This window comes from Podarcis raffonei, chromosome 17 (genome assembly GCF_027172205.1).
Source record: "Podarcis raffonei isolate rPodRaf1 chromosome 17, rPodRaf1.pri, whole genome shotgun sequence".
Lineage (NCBI taxonomy): Eukaryota > Metazoa > Chordata > Lepidosauria > Squamata > Lacertidae > Podarcis > Podarcis raffonei.
In genome coordinates this window covers 25,123,251-25,144,550 of record NC_070618.1, presented here as the reverse complement: position 1 = coordinate 25,144,550, position 21,300 = coordinate 25,123,251, and the positions used below count along the sequence as shown (strand labels likewise).

The 21,300-nt window shown below is 42.4% G+C and overlaps 1 protein-coding gene across 3 annotated transcripts in view; it reads left to right on the top strand.

The window, feature by feature from the left end:
• TTC39B (tetratricopeptide repeat domain 39B) overlaps positions 1–21,300 on the top strand; it is a 59,747-nt gene that overhangs the window by 11,028 nt on the left and 27,419 nt on the right. The window contains exons 2-4 of one of the 3 annotated variants that reach the window (XM_053371890.1): positions 9,385–9,419; positions 19,344–19,448; positions 19,928–20,059. In XM_053371890.1, the coding sequence (XP_053227865.1) occupies positions 9,385–9,419; positions 19,344–19,448; positions 19,928–20,059 (272 nt within the window). Of the gene's footprint in view, positions 1–9,384; positions 9,420–16,075; positions 16,383–19,343; positions 19,449–19,927; positions 20,060–21,300 lie in introns of those variants that run through there. The other 2 variants (XM_053371892.1, XM_053371891.1) reach the window with 2 other exon arrangements.

Below are 21,300 nucleotides of genomic sequence, written 5' to 3'. Positions count from 1 at the left end.
GGGGGTTGCATTCCGAGGCACCGCACACATTGGTGGGATGTGTGTAAGCCCACGCCATTCTGCACCCGCCTGCTTCCGGTGCCAGAAATGGTGCATGTATCAGTGGTCACATGTGGCTCGAACACGTGCAGATGGTGGGTTGCATGTATTCCACATCAATCTTCAGTCTGGCCATTTGATGTACTTGGATTTAGGTGGTCTGACTTTGGTTCCTCTCTAACTTTCCTGCTCCTATCTGCTCATTCTCTGCACAAAGGGGGGGGGGGCACACATGAGCCTGTTTTTTTTGCCCAGCTCCCAGTTCAGCAAATGTATAACATAAATTTGTGGTCGTCATCTTCCAATGCAACCATAAGTCTATTTAGAGATTTTTTACTACTGGAGGGTAGAAGACAAGTCTTGTTGTCATAACAGCTAAAGAAAAATGTGGATAGAGCTGGAAGCAGATGACATGTATAAATAGGCAATGAGCTAAAGTAAAACATGCGAAGAGAAACAAACTTCTGCTGTTTCTCTGCACTCTCAGACTGACCACACTGAATCTGTGCCAAAATCAGCTGGCTATTCTTTGCTGTTTCTTGACAAAATCAAAGCTGTGTCCAGATATAGTGCTTTAATCCAAATTACATTAAAAGACACAGACATTGAGCTGTAACCATCCCTTCCCTCAAGGTTTTAGAGAGACTTTTGAGCTTAGCAGAAGAGCTTAATAGTGCCAGCTACTTTAGTGTTAAGTGTCAATTAGTGGCACACAGGCAGGTAGGTTTAACTGGATTTTTACAGTTGCATATGCTCTTCATACAGATTGTCTTCCACTTGAAATATCCAGACCACTATAACAAAATAATTGGATAATAAATGGACTATATTCTAAGACTCTGAATTTAAAATTTAATGTTTTGAAAACAATGATTTTAAGCAAAAATTATATACAGTCTAAATTAATCTGGAAAACTCTTAAGTCGATTTTCACTGTGAATGTTCTTTAAAAAAAAGCAAAGAATTTAATCCATCAGAATTCAATCCAGTTTCTAAATCTCATTAGAGTCAAACACATGCCTGAATTCATCCTGCTCAAAATCAATGGGACTCAGAAGGTAAGATTGCAGTCCTAACCCCACTTACCTGGGAATAAGCCACACTGAGTTCAGTAGAGCTTACTTCTGAGCAGACATGTTAAGGATTGCACTGTAAGTCCACAAAGGTCATAATTTTTTTTCTAATCCTTTTTCTGATAATGCATTATTGGGTTGGGTCACTGATGGCACATCAGTGGCTAAAAATCTGGACATTTCTCTCTGAACTGCCTGGGATTGTTCTTATTCACCTAAACTAATAATAATTTGACCAAACCATTCCGAGGTGGTCTTGCTGGTATTGCCCGTCAACAAAAGAGGTTTAAAGACTCTCTCAAGGCATTTTTTAAAAAAATGTAGTATAAACACCAACAGTTGGGAAACACTTGCCTGCAAGCACTCCAATTGGAGAACAGCCTTTACCAAAGGTGTCATGGGATTTGAAGATGCTTGAACTCAGGACGCAAGGGAGAAACGTTCTGAGAGGAAGGCACGCTTGGCAAATCCACACCGTGATCAACTCCCGCCCAGAAACCAATGTCCCCACTGTGGAAGGACATGTGGATCCAGAATTGGACTCCACAGTCACTTACACACTCATTGTTAAAACCGTGTTTATGGAAGACAATCTTACTTGGCTACGAGTGATCGCCAAAGAAAAGGAGGAAGAAGCCCTTAAAAAACAACACCAACTGCTACATAGAAACATGAAAGTTGGAGTAGGTAGTACATTTTCAACATTTAAACTCTTTTAAAAGTTAGAAGATACTATTGGTGACTAATGATTCTTACTGATACTAATGTTTGACGTTTGCACAGTTTGTTTCCACACAGCAATGAAGATGGATGGGCTCTGTTGAATGTGATGAAAGGAATGGGGAAGTATTAAAAATTGTCGTGTGAGTGCTGCAAAGGGCTGCTTCAACCAGGCAACATTTGGGCAATTGTTGCATAAACACATGGAGTTACAGTGTTGAAAGTCTAAGTGCCTTAGGTTGCCATTCAATGCACGCTTGCATCAGAGTAAGTCCCATTGGACTCAATGGGCTTTACTTCTGGGTTGGCATGAATTTCACTATTTAGTTTTACAACAGGTTGCTTGTGCCACAGTCCTCTGAGGGAGAAGTAAAAAGGTTGACCACAAGGGAGCACTCAATGCAAAAGGATTTGCTTCTAGTATCTCCGTAGTGGAACAAAGTTCACTCAAAGAAGGCATACAGCAATTCATAAGCAATGAAGACCCATATGCTCTTCTCATGAAGATGGCAACAGTCTTTAGATCGGGGGTGTGGAAAATGTGGCTATCCAGATGTTGCTTGACCACAACTCCCAACATTGCTGACCATGCCGGGCAGGAGTGGAGGGAATTGGAAACCAACAAATCAGAAGGATCACAGTTTCCCCACCCCTGGTCTAAATGCAGAAATGTACCTTGGATTTGAGTGTTGTCTATGTCTACAGTGGGGGTGGCTAACCTGTGGACCAGATATGACCCCACAAGCTACAGGAAGAGACCCACCAGCGCCCACAGCTTAACAGTGGTGCCTCGCAAGACGAAATTAATTCGTTCTGCGAGTTTTGTCGTCTTGCGATTTTTTTCGTCTTGCGAAGCACGGTGTCGGGAAAGTTTTGGAAAAGCTTCAAAAATCACCAAAGTCTTTAAAAACCTCAAAAAAGGCTACCACACCGCGTTCTATGAGTTGCTCCTTGAAGTCAAGTCGCAACTGTATTAACGGTGTTAAGAAAAAGGAAACAAACTTGCAAGACGTTTCCGTCTTGCAAAGCAAGCCCATAGGGAAAATCGTCTTGCGAAGCAGCTCAAAAAACAAAAAACCCTTTCGTCTAGCGAGTTTTTTGTCTTGCGAGGCATTGGTCTTGCGAGGTACCACTGTATTTCCTAATCTCAGTACTGTAGTGCTGAACAGTGAGATCAGAAGATAGAACTGCCTTCTCTTTAGAAATTAAAAGGCAGCACCCACCCGAGCATTGTTCCTGGAAAAACTCTCATCCATTTGGTCTAGTGCCTCAGACTGGATCCAGCTTCATCCAATCCCTTACCGAGACAAGACAAGACAACGGTCCAGCACATCCGCTGCCTCACCTGAAGATGTAAAGCAGAAGTAGGCTGAAGAGCACTCCCCAAGCATCACCCTCTGGAAACGGCCATCTAAGTAGGACCAGAACCATCGTAAAGTGGTGCCACCCACCGCCAACTCAGACAGCCACTCCAGAAGAATACCTTGGTCGATTGCAGTAATGAGACACTGCAAGCTTTGGACTTGCTCACTTGCAGCTCCTTGCAGCTACACCAGAGAAGAGTGGAAGCTTTTGCCTCTGATTTTCTACAACTCAGCATGTCATCCAAATCCCAGACAGTGAACCACTCTGATTATTCTGTGAACCACCCTGAGACCTGCCGGGGATAAGGGGGGGGGTATATAAATTCAATTTTTTATTCTTATTCTAACAGTAACTGGTTTGTTTGAAACAAGCAATAATTAAGATTAAGCACAGTTTGTTGGTTTTGCATGACGTAAGCAAACTGCCAAAACCCCTTCAGCTGCAACCACACTGAGCTATCAGTGGTGTCCAAACTTTTTTCAAAGAGGGCCACATTTGATGAAATGAAGGGCTGTGAGGGCTGACTGAAGGAAAATTAAGCGCCTGGCGGGCCGGATTAGGCCCCCGAAACAGACTTTGGACATGCCTGTGTGTGACACCTGAAGCAGGTCATTGGAATGATCTTTCATATTCCAGTTCAGATCTTCACTTAGGTTCTCATTATTTCAGTTGGCTTAAATTTAGAAGATAAACTTAGACTGTAATCTGAGATTGAAAACAGTTTGAGTTCATGTTTTTACAAGCAAGTAGTGTCTTACTTTTCCCCCCTCATGTAAATAGTAGGTGCACAAGATAACTATTATTTTAGTCCTATATTTGGAAAGAACTGATTTCACTATAACAATTTAAATTTATAACAACACTGCTACCTAGGCTGGTCTCTGAAGATATTAGAAGTTTGCAGTGGAGACAAAACAATGTAATGGGGCTGCAGCAAGAATTGCATCATAGCAAGAGCATCCATGAGGCATTATTAGTGTATAGTGAGAAATGTGCATAGTAATAACATGTTCACTGTGTTAGTAAAAGTAGATTTTAAAAATTGTATTGTATGATTTTGTTTCTGCTTCATGAAAGAATCCATCATTATGGACTGTATGGACTCTCCATGGTAGCCAACTCTTTGTTAGCCCCAGGCATATTTTTGTAAATGGCGTGTTAAGATGATGCTGCCAGCCCATTAAGAGGATACCAAGAAATGCCCACTGTCCCCTTTAGACATTAATGTATTGTGTTAGCCAGATACGGTGTCAGCATGCCCTCAGGACTGAGTGGGTATTCCTGCCATGGGCATGGTGAGGCAACAAGAAGGCTAGATAGAGAACTTCATACATCATCGTTCCCTCTACATTTCCAAGAGTCTCTTCTGTTGAGAATTCAGAGATCTAGCTCAGTAAAGAATTCACAGTAAAGCCAATATAACTCAAAGGTGCGCATGACACTCTAGCAAAAACATTAGGATATTTTTTAATTGTTGCCCAGTTTTGTTATGTATACCCCACTGATAATACTGAGAGCTTTTCTTGAAAGGCAGGATATGAGTATTCTAATAAAAACAATACTTTGTGTTTAAAATAACATCAGATAAACACATTTACAGACCCAGTTTTAAAAATTTAATATGGTGTTTCATCATAGATGATGGAACTGTGGTTTGAATAAGTTACACAACTAGAACTCTTGCTAATTTCCCCATCTTATCAGGAAGAACAGTTCAACCCCAGTAATTGGAAACTAATCACTTGCTTCAGTTCTTCCATTAGATCTTGTGACAATGCACCTTTAGAAAGTAGTTCAATTTCTGCCTGGTGCAGGGGTGGAACAAGTTTTTCAAGGAAGCTCATTGCAACAGAGATTCTCAGACATGGTGAGCAATAGCCCTGAAGGCTGCAGGTATAGCCCAGGGAAGGAAAAATAAACCCTTTCAAGTTGTATTTGGAGTGTTTTAGGGCCAACAATCTGGGACGTGGGTGGTGCTGTGGGTTAAACCACAGAGCCTAGGACTTGCTGATCAGAAGGTCGGCAGTTCGAATCCCCGCGACGGGGTGAGCTCCTGTTGCTTGGTCCCTGCTCCTGCCAACCTAGCAGTTCGAAAACACATCAAAGTGCAAGTAGATAAATAGGTACCGCTCCGGCGGGAAGGTAAACGGCGTTTCCGTGCGCTGCTCTGGTTTCACCAGAAGCTGCTTAGTCATGCTGGCCACATGACCCGGAAGCTGTACGCTGGCTCCCTCGGCCAATAAAGCGAGATGAGCGCTGCAACCCCAGAGTCGGTCACGACTGGACCTAATGGTCGGGGGTCCCTTTACCTTTACCTTTACTAGGGCCAACAATAACCATTAATTGTTGTTAATAATACGGTTTTTTAAAAAGTGTGCATAAACTGAACACACTATTTGATGGAACATAGCCATGTCTCTATGCTAATTTCCTGCCCAAAACGATCCCCGCACCCCATGCTGTATCTGATAGTCTCCTGACTACGAAAGTTGACGACACAATAAATTAGTTTATTCTTTAAACTGCCACTTGGGTCTTTTTTAAAAGCATCTTTGTAACTCTCTATGAAACCTCTTCTAGTTTTCAGTATCCTTCTTGAACTTTCCTGCCCAATATTGAATACAATGTTGAATAAATATGCAGTCTCAACACAGCAAACATAAATCCCTATGTATCTGCTTCAATCAGATAGCAGTAACTGGTACCTAGTTTGCATATAGAGAGCTTGCCAAGTTTAGAATTCTACTGCCAGCTACTTGGTAGCCAGTGTCGATAATTTCTTGTGACCCAATGGTGTGTTCCTACTAGGGATGTGAATGATGTTTGTATTTTTCAAAATTGTCAATAAAATATTACAAAATTTGCTATTTTGTGCAAACATTGAGCAAGATTCTGTGAATGTTTGTTGGATTATGATGCGTTGGTTCATATTATTTTCAAAAAGAAATAAAATAGGTGGGGAACCTTTTTTTGTAATAATCAATCCTGCTACATTACTGTCACTTAATGCAAGTCATATCCTTTCCAAATGCACATACATTGTATGTCTGTAGTAAAATTACACAAGTCAAAACATGTTATCAGTTACGTGGCCCAAATACATGTTGCATAACACACATAATTTTTGAAAGCAATTATGAAATTTGATGAAAGAGAATCAAATGAGAATGAGCTGTGAAACAACATGGGCTCAGTAATTGGCAAAAAATGAAAAGTGAGAAAACATCACAAGTTACATCACTTGTCCCTACTCACTGTTTAGTTAGTTAGTTAAAATTGTGAAGAGATTTACAACAAAAAAATTAATAAAAATACTCCCAAAATACCTCCCCAATTAATTAATTAATTAATTAATTTAAAAATAATAAAAATACCCAAACATAAACATTACTTAAACATGTTTAAGTAATGTTGCCATAAAACTTTATTACCCATTGTTGTAAATATATATTCTTACATTTCTGTCCTTGGAAGGGAAAATTGTGCCCTGATTTAACAACAAAGACATGCCAAATGAATGAACTGTATGTTGCCCTTATGTGACACACTCATCCAATTGTTGGCGCACCAGGGGATGGTATCTGTAACAGATTGTCCTGTTAGTCAAGTTCTTAGAATTGCTCCTCTTTTTTTAGAGCATCTGATCTAAGTTCATAAGAGGTGAAATGCAGTCTAGGTAACATAGCAATGCATTATCCTATTCTGCCTTTAAATACAAAAGCAAACAAATCCCAGATTACTTGTGTGTCCCCAGCTTGGTCTTTTTTATGAAGCAGTATTAAATCTAAGTGTCTGTAGTCTAAGACAATCAATACATTTCTAAGCTGACTGCTATGTGTACAAACCCTCTGAAATTCAAGTTGAAATGGTTTAATAATTTGCTAGAGTGCTAATAACTAGCTGTTGTTGTGTGTCACCTGCTCTTGTCCATTCTGTCAATTGTGGGATAAATAAGATCCACAGATCTGATGCACGTTTGTGGCATTTTTTTAAGAGAACCATCGGTATCAGTGTTAGAAACTGAGAGAGCTAGGAGCTAAATAGCCGCTTAAACCTAGGTTATGGGTGCATCAATGGAATGTCTAGTTGTAGTTTTTTATAACAAGAATACAAAGCTGAAAATGAATGGACTGCAGCTAAAATATTATGTTCATTTTTCACATGGTCTAGTCCTTCCCCTGCCCACCACTCTAATATTCTTAAGATGATCTCTTCTCCAGCCTTCAGAGAGTAGCTGGAAGTGGGGAGGCAGAAAAAGGTCCTCCTTTCTTTCCACTCTGCAGTTTCAATCTGAAATCTTAGGTGCAGTACTTCACCCAGATCTCAGAAACTACTTGCGCTAATGAAATTCCCTGTTGTAAAATGCGCCTAAAACAGTGGGCGTTTCAAACACTGATCAGTATGCCAAAGACACTCAGCTCTACATTTCTCTTTGTCATCTGAGTCTGGCATGGCTGTGAAGGTGCTGAGCTAGTGCCTGGATATAGGAATGGTCTGGGCGAAACCCAATAAACTACCGTATTTTTCGCTCCATAGGGCGCACCTGACCATAGGGCGCACCTAGTTTTTAGAGGAGGAAAACACGGGAAAAAAATATTCTGAATCAAATGTTGCGCTAAACTATTTAAAGCAGCAAAGCGGGCGGCTCCTGTCCGCTTTGCTGCTTTAAAGCGAGCCTCAGAGGAGGGTAGGAAGGGGAACCATGGCTTATCTAAGTCCAGTTAATAATGCTGAGCCTGATTTATGGCCATCATGATTAGCCTGGCCTTCTTAGTGGAAGTCTGGGGAGGCTGAGGTGGACTTTCCAGTGGTCAAAGTGTGGTTGTATCTTCCTGCCCGGCATCTATTTCCTGCCCTCTTTCCCCCCTGCACCCTGCTTCGAAGCAAGCCATGGAGGAGGTAAGGAAGCAGAGCCATGGATCCTCTGCTCGCAACTGCAGCGGATTCCTTCCACTTTGAAGCAGGAAAGTGGGAGAGGAGCATACACGAGTGTAAGCTGCTCCCCTCCCACTTTGCTGCTTCAAAGGGAGCCCAGGAGGAGGGAATCCACTGCAGCCGCAAGCAGTGGAGGATCCGTGGTCCCCTTCCTTCCCTCCTTCGTGGTTGCTTTAAGCAGGAAAGTGGGAGAGGAGCTGCTTACACAAGTGTAAGCTGCTCCCCTCCCACTTTGCTCCTTCAAAGGGAGCCCGGGAGGAGGGAATCCGCTGCCTTTGCTAGCAGAGGATCCATGGCCCCCTTCCTTCCCTCCTCCGTAGTTGCGAGAGCCAGTGTGGTGTAGTGGTTAAGAGCGGTAGTCTTGTAATCTGGGGAACCGGGTTCGCGTCTCCGCTCCTCCACATGCAGCTGCTGGGTGACCCTGGGCCAGTCACACTTCTTTGAAGTCTCTCAGCCCCACTCACCTCACAGAGTGTTTGTTGTGGGGGAGGAAGAGAAAGGAGAATGTTAGCCGCTTTGAGACTCCTTAAAGGGAGTGAAAGGCGGGATATCAAATCCAAACTCTTCTTCTTCTTCTTCTTTGAAGCAGAAAAGTGGGAGAGGAGCCGCTTACACGGGTGTAAGTGGCTCCCCTCCCACTTTGCTGCTTCAAAGCGAGCCACGGAGGAGGGACGGACGGACGGAATCCCCTTCCCTCCCTCCTCCCCGGCTCAGGTCAGCAGCGGCTCTTGCTGGCTTTACAATGAGCCGGAAGAGCTGCGCAGAGCGTGTCAGCAGCAGCGGTTCTTGCTGGCTTCATTCCATAGGACGCACAGACATTTCCCCTTTTTAGGGAGGTGTGCATCCTATGGAGCAAAAAATATGGTATATATAGTGGTACCTTGGTTTAAGAACAGTCTTGTTTAAGAACGATTCGTTTTACGAACTCCACAAAACCGGAAATAGTGATCCATTTTGCAAACTTTACCTAGGTCTAAGAACGGAATCCAAACAGTGGAAGGGCACTGGCGGGGGGAGGCCTCATTAGGGAAAGCGACTAAGAACAGTTTCAGTTTAAGAACGGACTTCCAGAACGGATTAAGTTCGTAAACCGAGGTACCACTGTATAGTTGCCAGATCCAGTGAATTGGTGTTCAGCTGGTTCTGAATGAGTCTGTTTACACAAACTGAATGTCAGCTCGGGCCAACAAGAGTTTGAAATGTAGTGTAACCTATTTCAGCTTACTAACAATTTATCCTTACTAATTTGCAGGAAAGCTTTGAGGATGCCTTTGAAAACATCCCCGTGTAAGTATGATTTTTTAAAAACCTCATTCTCCCAATAGAGATGCTGGGAAGAAAGGCGGAAGTGAGCAGTATACATTTAAACTAAATGTAGTGTTATCCTTTCTGCTCTTCTTACATCACCTACTTCCAACACTGCTTCTCCTTAACTCCTCATGTTCCCGCTACTTGTTTCCTTCTGTATCTGCAGAACGTAGTTAACCTACTGCTTCTTCCCTATTTCGTCAGCTTATTATTGTAATGACTTTTAACTTAGGGCTTCTCAGCACGGTCCCAGTCTCTTTTCATCTCAGCTTGTGGTTCAGAGAAGAGAGAACAAAAGTCACTTTATAGTGTCCATAGGTCTGCTCAGCCCCTTTTAGGGGTGTGGCGGCCTTGTGGGATGGCCAACACCTCCCTCCCACCGATGATACAGGACTGTGTGTTCGGGTCTGATCCTTGCCGGAGCACGAGCTTTGGCTCACACTCCCGGCTTGAAATCCTGCTCCACATCAGCCTGCCGAATTGGCCAATGGCAGGGTGGCACAGAGGGTGGGGCTCTCCAGGGGTGGGCCTGAGGGAACAATCAGGCTTCCCTCAGGTCCGCTCCCAGGGGGTTTAAAACAGCCTACGCCAGCCCCCGACACCCACTCCTGTAATTTTGCACTTATTCATTGAATTGACTTTGCTATGGCTGCAGTGGTCACTGTATTTTGGGGGCTGAATAGGAATTTGCCTATCAGGTGAATTGGCTATGCCCTGGAGGTTTTGCTTACCTTGTAGCAATCATCACAACTTCGGCAGTTTAGGCAATGGGTAACCTTAGTTTTTTTGGGACGTGGGTAGCATTGTGGGTTAAACCACAGAGCCTAGGATCAGAAGGTCGGCGGTTCGAATCCCTACGACGGGGTGAGCTCCCGTTGCTCGGTCCCTGCTCCTGCCAACCTAGCAGTTCGAAAGCACATCAAAGTGCAAGTAAATAAATAGGTACCGCTCCGGCGGGAAGGTAAATGGCGTTTCCGTGCGCTGCTCTGGTGAACCAGAAGCAGCTTAGTCATGCTGTACGCCGGCTCCCTCGGCCAATAAAGCGAGATGAGCGCCGCAACCCCAGAGTCGGCCACGACTGGACCTAATGGTCAGGGGTCCCTTTACCTTTTAACCTTAGTTTTGGTTGGAAGGGTTGTTGTACTCTCACTTTCCCCTCCAGAAACAGGTTATCCCCTTAAAGGGATTCATGATGGAGTTGCTTCTGTCCATTTGCCCTTGCGGGGGCTGGGCCTCAGCGCTCCTAGAGGTGGCGATCCCTGTGGGGATCCTCCTATTTGATCTAAGTCATAGGAATCCCCGCTGCTGGGTTGACCCTGATGTCATTTCTAGCAGACGGGCCAGAAATAAATGCTTACCCAGTGCCTATGCCAAACCACTTCACCTGTAGTCAATAAAGGTGTAGCCCGATTTGATCCCATTCAGCTGTGTGGTCTCGTTTATTTGGTAGTTCTATCTTATACACGTGTTGGACTAACCAGAGCTCTGAAGATCTTTGCCACGTATTGTCAACTCAATCAATTAACCATCAACCATGCTAAGTCCAAGATTCTGATTTTCTCCAGAAGCCGGAGATTATACAAATGGAAGCTTGGTGGAGCAAAAATAGAGCAAGTCCTAAAATTTCAATACCTAGGAGTTATTTTTCAATACAATTTGGGGTGGAAAGCTCAAATTCAACACCTACTTAACAAGGCCAAAACCTTGTCATATGCGCTCCTCCGATTCTTCTTTCAAGACGGAGCTTTGCATGTTCCCTCGGCCCTAAAGGTGTTCAAGGCAAAAGTGGTTGCCGTGCTTGCTTATGCTGCCCCGCTCTGGGCCGTGATGACAGATCTTGCTCCCCTTGAGACTCTGCAAAGCCAATTCCTACGTCGGCTCCTAATGCTCCCCCTGTGCGTAAGCAACGCAGCCATGCGACTAGAATTGAAGATCGCATCCTTAGAAACTTGTCTGTGGAAGCAAGTCTTCAATTACTGGTTATCATTGTGGCATAGATTACCAAACCATTACCTTGTCCAATGCTTATGGCGAGATGAATTCTCTAGCCTTTGGACTAGTAGAATTCATGCCAAACTCCTGAGTTATGGAATCTCTCCCTCAGATTCCCTAAAACTAGACCAAATCACTGCTCAAAGACTGATCCGCCAAAGACTGGATGACATCGACTTACAGCGAAATTATATGCTGGGGGGAGGTGTTTGCTCGCCCCAGAACATTGGTATCACTTTAACTTACTGTGTTCCATCATACCTCTCCTCCCTTTCGACTGTTGCCCATAGACTGGCCTTCGCCAAAGCGAGGTTTAACGTTTTTCCCTCCAATGTCCTGAGACATAGATTCTCAAAGGGCCAAGCCCCCGCCGTGTGCGAATGTGCGAATGTGATAAGGTGACGCCGGAGTCGCTCCAGCACATTATGTTCTTTTGCCCCTTGTTCAATGCGCCACGGGCAAATTTGTTGGGATCAATCATTCAGAAACTAGAGGGTACCCCACCAAAATTCCACCTTGCCCAAATCTTGCAGGACAAGGATACCCACACGACCCTGAAGGTGGCTAGATTCCTGGTCGCTGTCCTTTCCCAAAAGCGACGACAAGGAGCACTACAAGCTAATTAAGGCGTAGTATGCCTTTCCATCTTATAGTATTTTATTGTTATAGTGGTGTTTTAGCGACTGTTTTTTGTTTTTGTTTTTTTTTCCCCTACGGCATAAGCTGTCACTTATGTGTTGTTTTTACCTGTATGGGCCTATGGCCGTAATAAATGAAATGAATTTGGTAGTTCATCTAAAGGGCACATTTGTTACTGTTCACTTTTTTTAATTGCACATGAACCGTATGCTGCTCATGCTTGCTGCATGCTTATCCAATACAGCAAAATAACTGTGAGCGCAGTGCTGTCAGCTACAATATCAGATTTCCTTATGCATCACAGCCAATATGGCGATCAAATAAACACTGTGAAAATAATGTCATCGTTGCTAGGATGTGTCTGTCTAATTAGTGCAGAAAGGTCTTTTAGAACAATATGTTTGTTAAAGATCTCAAGCTTGATGAGTTGTTCTGCCATCCTTATACAGCTATGCAAATTTACTCAAATTGCGCCATTGACCTTGGTGAGTCTTACCTACACCATCTGAACTGCATAGATAGTGTTTTCCAGCTGATCTGCAGATGTCCATGTGCATATAAGTCCCACCTGCTTTTTGCAGCTTGTAGTCAAAAGTGAAATATTTTGACCCCACCTATTGCTAAGGCCCTCCATTAGTAAGGAAAGAGTAAGGAGAGCATAATGGTTGTAGATAAACTTCAAGTTGGTTGACGGTAGGCTCAGGCTTTTTCCAGTACTGTGGCTGCCTGCATGGTAGGTTCTTCCATCATTACTATCAGGAACCCTTGAGGGAACACATTTATCAGCACCATACATACAGAATTGCAACTTAGGCCACAGCCTTTTCCTCATTTACCTGGGAGGACACCCTTTTGAATTCAATGTGGCTTACTTCCTCCCAGGTAAATGAGGAAAAGGCTGTGGCCTAAGTTGCAATTCTGTATGTATGATGGACACCTGCAGGCAAAGTCCCTGGATCCAGTCTCTTCTCAGGCATAAATGTAATAGGTGACCTTAAGCAAACCACTGTTCTTACAGCATGGAGATAATGCTGATCTCAGCTGATCTCAGACTGGATGACTCAGCTGGGTGACTATTGCATGGGAAAGATTGGTGGGCCCCCAAGACAGTGGGGCCCTAAGCTATAGCTTGTTTAGCTTATACATAAATCCGGCACAGGTTGTAAGCAGCGGCAGGGTGTTGTGGGTGGAGGGGCACCTCACTTCCCAACACCATGCTTTGATGCCACTTCACTGAGATTGTGGTGCAGGCACAGTGGCAGAATTGGCTATGTCGACACTACACTGAGCTCCTGGAGTCTTGTCCCTTCCCCTTTCAATACACAGCAGGGACATGCAGTGTTAGTAAGCCAGGGTAGCAACACAGCCCCAACTGCTCCACCCACTGCTACTGGTTGTAAGGATTATTGAGAGTGTATTTGAGGCACTTCATGCATGGAAAAAGTGCCATATGATGCTAAATATTCAGCATTAAAAATTTCAATATCAGTGGCTTTAAATTGTTTTTTATTGCATCTATACATTAAGTAGAAATACAGATATATCATAAATATATTTTTTTAAAAAGTAGAATTTCTTGTAAAATCACAAAGTGCAGGTATGAAGAAACATTAGAAGTGCCTTTCCCTCTCCCCCTCTTTTCCTCATACTGAAGTTGGATATTCTTAATCCTTGATCCTACCCAAGCTGCTCTGTGTGGTATTATTGCAGAGATAGAAGCCAGAAGTGTTTAAGAAAGGTTAGCCTTTTAATCTCAAAACTGTGGTTAAAGTTTTAACTATTATCTCTTGATAAAGGAATCCATATTAAGGTGTACAAAATTAAAATACCATCAAGATTGTGGAGTACTGTTCCATTACTGGTTAAAGTATTTGATAAGCCAAGTTGTGTTTGCCTGGTACTCAGGTTTTATGAGTGTGTGTTTAGCTTTTCTGTGCCTGGATTTATATTAATAAATGTTCGTGCTTATAGGAGACCTGGATGTGTTGCAGTTTGTCTAACCACATGCATAAGCTGCAGACATAAAGAAAAGTGAAAAGAACCCATGTATTTCTTAATATTGTAATTGCATTTATATAACTGCTTTGATTTTTATATTTCTATTTTTATGTTGTGTGTACACATTTGACATTTGTGTTCCATGTTGTAAACCGCCCTGTGATTGGCATCAGAATCTGCCTGTCCGGTGGATCGTGCTGCCTGAAGCGGTCTCCTCACCTTGCCTCATAGTTGGGCCAGCCCTGGCTAGAGAGTTCAAGAACAGGATCAGGAGTCTGAGACTAGGCAAAAGCTTTGAAGATGTCACGACAAAGGGCATGTTTTATAATGCCACCCTTACTTGCTGCTTGCTTAGTTTTTATAGCAACCACTTAACCCTTAGTAGCATTGGCCCCCGGGAGGACAACTGGGTTCAGCCTTCCACCTTCGTAAAGTGTTTCAAGGCTGCCAGATTTGCTTTGGGTGGAGGCCACTTTCAGTAAGAGAGTGCTTCAACAAATGCTGTTATTGGGATTTTCCTTCCACCCATACTCAGTGATCCTGCTATTGGATATCCCTTTCTTGGTCACATCACTCCTCTGCCTACAAGGCATGTTATTCTGGTCAGCAAGAGTAAAGCTCACACAGAGAGACTTCGGCTTCGCTTCTTCTTCTTAGCACATTCCTTCTCTGCCACTTTTCTTTCTTGCTCTAATCTCTCTTCCAGCCCCAACCAGCAAGTCTAGAATCATAGAATTTTAGAGTTGGAAGGGTCATCTAGTCCAACTTCCCTTCTCTTCCATTGCTGGGAAAATCTAGCTCCATCACAATTTTTCCCATTAATTACTTACCACTCCTTTTTCCACCATGACTGCCAATGTGGTGCCACCACCATAACTTGCTACTGGTGTGGAGTGGGATGCAACTGCAACACCGGTTTACAGATTTGGGGCACTACCAAATAGCATGGAAAGAGAAACCAAGATGCATCTGCACATCTTTGAAGAGAGCACATTTTTGGACACAATCACGCCAGAACCTAAAATGCTTGTAATGCAGCTGAAGAATCTGGAGCTTGATAGCACTTGAACCAAATACTTAACACAGGGGACAGCATATTTTTTTCATCAGGGGGCTGGTCCACTGTCCCTCAGACTTTGTGGGGGGCCGGACTATGTTTTTTTTTTGGGGGGGGGATGAACGAATTCCTATGCCCCACAAATAACCCAGAGATGCATTTTAAATAAAAGGACACATTCTACTCATGTAAAAACACGCTGATTCCCAGACCGTCCGCGGGCTGGATTGAGAAGGCGATTGGACTGGATCCGGCCCCTGGGCCTTAGTTTGCCTACCCATGACTTAACATGGCTTGTGAAGACTTCTAGAAAGCTCACTTGCTCTCTCCGTAGTTTCTTAAGAGAGCATGAAGCTCTTAATCCCAGGGTTTGATCCCCATTCTGAGTGAGAGATTCCTGCATTGAAGGGTGTTGGGCTGGACTCTTGGGGTCCCTTCCAACTTTGCAATTCTATGAGTCTATGATCAGTGGAAGAATATTTCATACTGTTGGCTTCTTCAAGTTTCCATGCCCTCTCTAACATTTCTCCTTAGATATATGTTGTATTGCATGCTATATAGTTATCCAACTCACTATCATGGATCATACTTCATACCTACTTAAGAGAAATTCAAACATAAAGTATAACAGACTGAATTTCCAGTAAATAACTACCGTTCTATACTTCTTGCTATACTATTTTTAGAACAGGCAATGAATTATTAAATTGCTCTGTTGTTTCTAGCGCTCTGTTCTGTTTAAATGCGGTGTAAAATAGCCTGGTTCTCCTTTTCATCAGATTTAAAACATTTAATGTTAACTGGAGCACAAAAATCTTTTTCATCCTTCAAACACAAATCATTGAGTTGCATTTGGTCTTCATTTCCCCCTTTGTAGTTAGGCAGTGATGGATTAGAATTAGGCTGCAGCATAGATTGGGAAAATCTCCCAGCATCCTCTTCCTGCAGAGGCATCATCTAGCAGCATTGCTGTAGCTGCAGCTATTTCAACTGACATTTCTTTTTAAATTGCAATATGGAGGGCTCCTGAGATGACAGCTGCTTCTGTGTGAACTTTTATATCTTTTTCCTGCCTCATAACTAATTAATAAGAGCCTCGTGAGTATTGAGGAATAAAACAGAGGAAATGGGATATTATCTAGGTGTTTTTTGCTGCCTTGTCTGGCTCTTGACGGAAACAAAACGTGCCTGAGAGAGGCTTATCTTTCTGTAGCAATTGCAGTTATTCATCTAAAGTTATCTACTCATTTAATTCTGTGAGTATATCATGTCTTATCTATGCTAAGTGGTTACTACAATTGATGGCAAAAGCCAGGGTGTAATTACAATAATTTTATGGGGAAATTGCTTTATGAGGTTGTCTTAATAAAAATTTATTGCATTCTGTAAAAAAAAGCAAGTTCAGCATATCTGTGAACTCTTTCGTGGGAGAGATTAACATTCAGAATTATTTCAGAAGCGATTGGTTTTCCTTTCCATTCATAGCTTATTTCTAGCAGTTATCACTGTGTTTCTGCTGATGCCAATCTTATAGGTTGCAGAATACTGCAAGGTGTGTATAGCAGGATGCACGTCTGAAATTGTCACACCATTAAAAAAATAAATCGGAGCCATCTATCATGTATGAGATTTATTTTGATTCTCAGGGAACTAATAGCTTCCGTTATCTGGTGACTTTGGTGTTTAGTTTTAGTATAGCTGTTTATTTGTAATGCATCAGTGGGCGGGGGGGGGGGGGGGAGAATAAGCCTGAAATGACTTTGCAGCAAATTTAGAAGGTGATTCACTACAATAAGATTCGGTTATAGTAAACTTAATATGAATTACTGTGAACTTGCAGGAAGCCATAGAAAAAGGATCATTTGGCCTTAATAAGGTGTCTGGATCTGGGCCAGCATTTGAATGACGCAGTCTTGGTACCAAAAGCATCAGGCCAGATTGTGTTGACTTCTATGTAGGGTAACAGGATTTCCCCACCCCCACTCTCAATATTAAAATGAGCTCAGCTGTAGGTACTTTCTTCCCAGCCCCAGCTGTTCATCAGTATAAAGTTGCATTAGTGGTTGTTGTTGTTGTTTTACATCAATTACAATATTTACTTTTAAGACACAGGACTACTTGGTCTCAATGGCATGTGCAGGTCCCAACAGGATGGCTACAGTATTTTGAAAGAATAGTTAAAAAGGTTTGGTTTTTCTCCTCCTGGCAAAACAGAAAGGAGGCAATTTGGGAACAATCTCAAGCAAAAGTTTTGCAACAAAAAACAGAGCACAATTTATCATGGAGATACCTCCTGCTCAGTTCTCAGAGCATTTGTGTTGGCTGAAGCTCCACCCCATGAAATGCTTTTATGCCATAAAAATTCTCTATGGATGTGCTTATTTTAATTCTTTCCTTTTCCTTTTTGTATTTTTTATATATTTTATTGATTTGTTAACAAAAAAGTGAATTTTTTTCCTTAATTTTGTACTGAAGATATATTGTTGTGATTGTATGATTCTTACTATCACCTACTGACTGCTTCAGGGTGATAAGGGCTAGGCAGGGTTTCTGCAAAAAACCAAATCATCACTAAAGGAAGTGCCAAAGTAGTACTACTTTTAAGTCGGCATGCATGAGAAATCCAGGCTTTGTGAATTTCAGTATGGACTGACCTCATTCATGCCACCCAGACTCCTGTGCAGTTCTGAACTTACTTATCCACCTTGCTTTTTGCACTTTCAGAAGGTTTCAACGCAGCTCTTGGATCAAAACATAGTGCAGATACATCCTCTCAAGCAGCTATCATTAGTGTGGATGGGAAACAATGAGATAGAGTTCAGTTGAAAGCACTCCTGTGGACGAACATGCACAGAAATGCACCTGGAAAAAATGGATCTATGCAATCCATATGCATATTAACCCTCTGCCTTGGGCATATATACAGGTTTGGGCATATATCAGGAGAAAAGCAGATTTTACAAACATACTCTAGGGTACCCTACTGCCAGGGCTTGAACTGGGAGCCTTGGGTTTTCTTGTTGCAATGTGTGGTAAGCCGCTGAACTGTATTTTGCAATAACAGCCTAAGCAGTTCAGTGTCCTCGGGCCATGGACCAACCAAACCATTGGGTTCCACTGCATCACCAGCCCTCTGGAATCAGTTTACCATCTGGTTAACCTGGCACCTAGTGTATTACTGTTTTTAGAATAGGCATCTTTTGTATTTTATCTTACTGCATTGATTGCTTTGGCTGTGAAACAGTTGATAAATCTGATAAATAAATACATCACAGAGTTGTCATTATTCCCTCTCAACCCCCCCCTCCAACGCTGTGGCAGTCTTAGTGTAGCAAAGCTGGGGTACTTTGTAGGGATGATGTAAACCACAGTATCCCCCCCCCCCCGCAATGTAAATATACTAATGATTTACAAAGTAGCACTAGCAATACTATTGTTGTTGTTTAGTCATTTAGTTGTGTCCAACTGTCTGTGACCCCATGGACCAGATCACACCAGGCACTCCTGTCTTCCACTGCCTCCCGCAGTTTGGTCAAACTCATGTTAGTAGCTTCGAGAACACTGTCCAACCATCTTGTTCTTTGAGGTCCCCTTCTCCTTGTGCCCTCCATCTTTTCCAACATCAGGGTCTTTTCCAGGGAGTCTTCTCTTCTCTTCTCATGAGGTGGCCAAAGTCTTGGAGCCTCAGCTTCAGGATCTGTCCTTCCAGTGAGCACTCAGGGCTGATTTCCTTCAGAATGGATGTTTGATCTTCTTGCAGTCCATGGGACTCTCAAGAGTCTCCTCCTGCACCATAATTCAAAAGCATCAATTCTTCAGCTATCAGCCTTCTTTATGGTCCAGCTCTCAGTTAGATACATCACTACTGGGAAAACCATAGCTTTAACTATACAGTACGGACCTTTGTTGGCAAGATGATGTATCTGTTTTTTAAGATGCTGTCTAGGTTTGTTATCACTTTCCCCCCAAGAAACAGGCGTCTTTTAATTTAGAAAGTAGATAATGAAGACTATCCCGAATGTTTTCTGTTGGTTTGAGTTTTCAGTTTGCCAAAAGAGGTTATGAACAAGTTTCAGAGGCAGCGTGGAAAGTCCATTTACTTTGGTATTTAAAAAACCAGCAATTGAGCTGTACCATGGCATTTGTCTGCTAGTTTGAATGCAATGTCACTTAGGCATAGTGCAAAATTCTAACTATTCTCCCAATCCTTCCATTAGGGCCACCAAGATGGATCTGAAGTGTTCTCTGGAAGAGTGCACGATGGCACTGAACTTATTTCTGAACAACAAATTCTCGGAAGCTCTGGAATTGCTTCGTCCCTGGTGAGGTTATTTTGTTTGCTAGAAGCAGTACAGGGAGATGCTATAAGGCATGCCATCTGTTTGCTGGAGATTAAGGCCTCTGAACAGAGTAGCTTTCATTATTTCTAGCTCTGTTCCCCTCCCCAAAGCAAGTCTTCTGCAAGTATTTCTATAAACCCTCTAAAGTGACCTATTTTTGGTCAGTGGCTTTTAGTTCAAAATTTGAGGTGTAATAAGAGCCGTTGTGCATGTTAACTTGAAGAGGAAAAATGTGCAGACCCATTTGTAATTTTATCAGAACAGAACTAGGTTGCAGAATAAGCATAATTATAGAAGAGATTTGAAGGAAATCATCTTATGTGCAGAATACTTTGAAAGATGTATAGCATTTAAAAGTTACTTTTATGAAACATGTAATTTTGTGTTTGAAGAATACTAATTTTTTTAGTGGAACTACCATTTTGATTGAAATGCCCATTTTATTTTATTTTTCAAAACAGGTCTAAAGGTAGCATGTACCATGCCCTAGGGTATAGTACTATTTTAGTTATGCAGGCTGCTATGACCTTTGAGCAACAGGATATCCAAATGGGAATCGCTACAATGAAAGAAGCTCTACAAACTTGCCAAAAGTAAGCATGAATAATTTTTTATTTCTTGAATGCTAGGTATCAGAGGGTTGTGCAAAATCACGTGTACGTTTTTTCTTAGCAAGTAACAGGGAAAAAAACTAGTAATGAAAAGAGATGTAGAGAAAAGTTACTTTTTTGTAATTTTGATATGGACTTACTCAATAGAGAATATGATCCTGGTCCTTGTCATTTAGGATTACTGGAGCAGTACTCAATCAGAAGATATCGAAAGTTAGTCCTGCTTGCAGTAAGCCCATTGAAATCCATGGGCGTGACTAAATTCAGTTCAGTTTGGTGAATCTGGGAATAACTTAACTGGATAACTGTTGGATACGCATTATATAGTTTGGAATTGTGGTAGTAGCCATAGTGTCAGCCTAACATTTAAAATGGGTGTGCAGTTAGTCTTGCAAAGAAGAGCTTAATCCTAACCATGCTTACTCAAATGTAAGTCCTGTTGAATTCAGTGGGGCTTACTCCCAGGTAAGTGGGGTGTGAATTGGAGCCTGAGTCATTTGTGATGTCAGAGGATGCTTGCAGTCTCAATGGCAGCCAGAGGGCACCATGTATGCATGCATGCATGTATGTATGTATGTATGTATATTCACACAGCCTCTGATGACTTCCATAGCTTTGTACAAGTTACCATTTCACTCAAGTCTCTTTCAGAGCCTTGTACCAGTTTTCCACTTGAAGTAATGAGCAAATCATTAAAATTCCAAAGTCCAGCATCTTTTGCTAAATTAAAAAACAGAAGTCATGTATTCACACTAAGAGGTTTGGATTGGGGCTAGATTAATTGACTTATTTTGGAGCCTGTGCTGGAAATAGACAGACTTCCTGACTGCTTCTGCAGTGGTTGTCTACAGAATATTATTATTAATATTATTTATTACATTTCTATACCACTCTTCATCCAAGGATCACAGAGTTGGTTTACAATATGAAAACACAACAATACATTGGCAATTAGCTAAAGGCTTGAGAGAAGACCAGTGTTTTTGCCTGGTGCCTAAAGATATGCAGACACCAGCTGAGCCTCCCACAAATGGGGGGCCACCACAGAAAAGGCCCATTCTCGTGTTGCCACTCTCCAGACCTCTCATGGAGAAGGCACGTGAAGAAGGGCCTCAAATGAGGATTGCAGGGTCCAGGTTGGTTCAGACGTTATATCTGCTTTAGGAAGTAAGTGGGGGGAATCACATAGATTTACTCAATCTGACTGGAAGAATAGGTTCTTT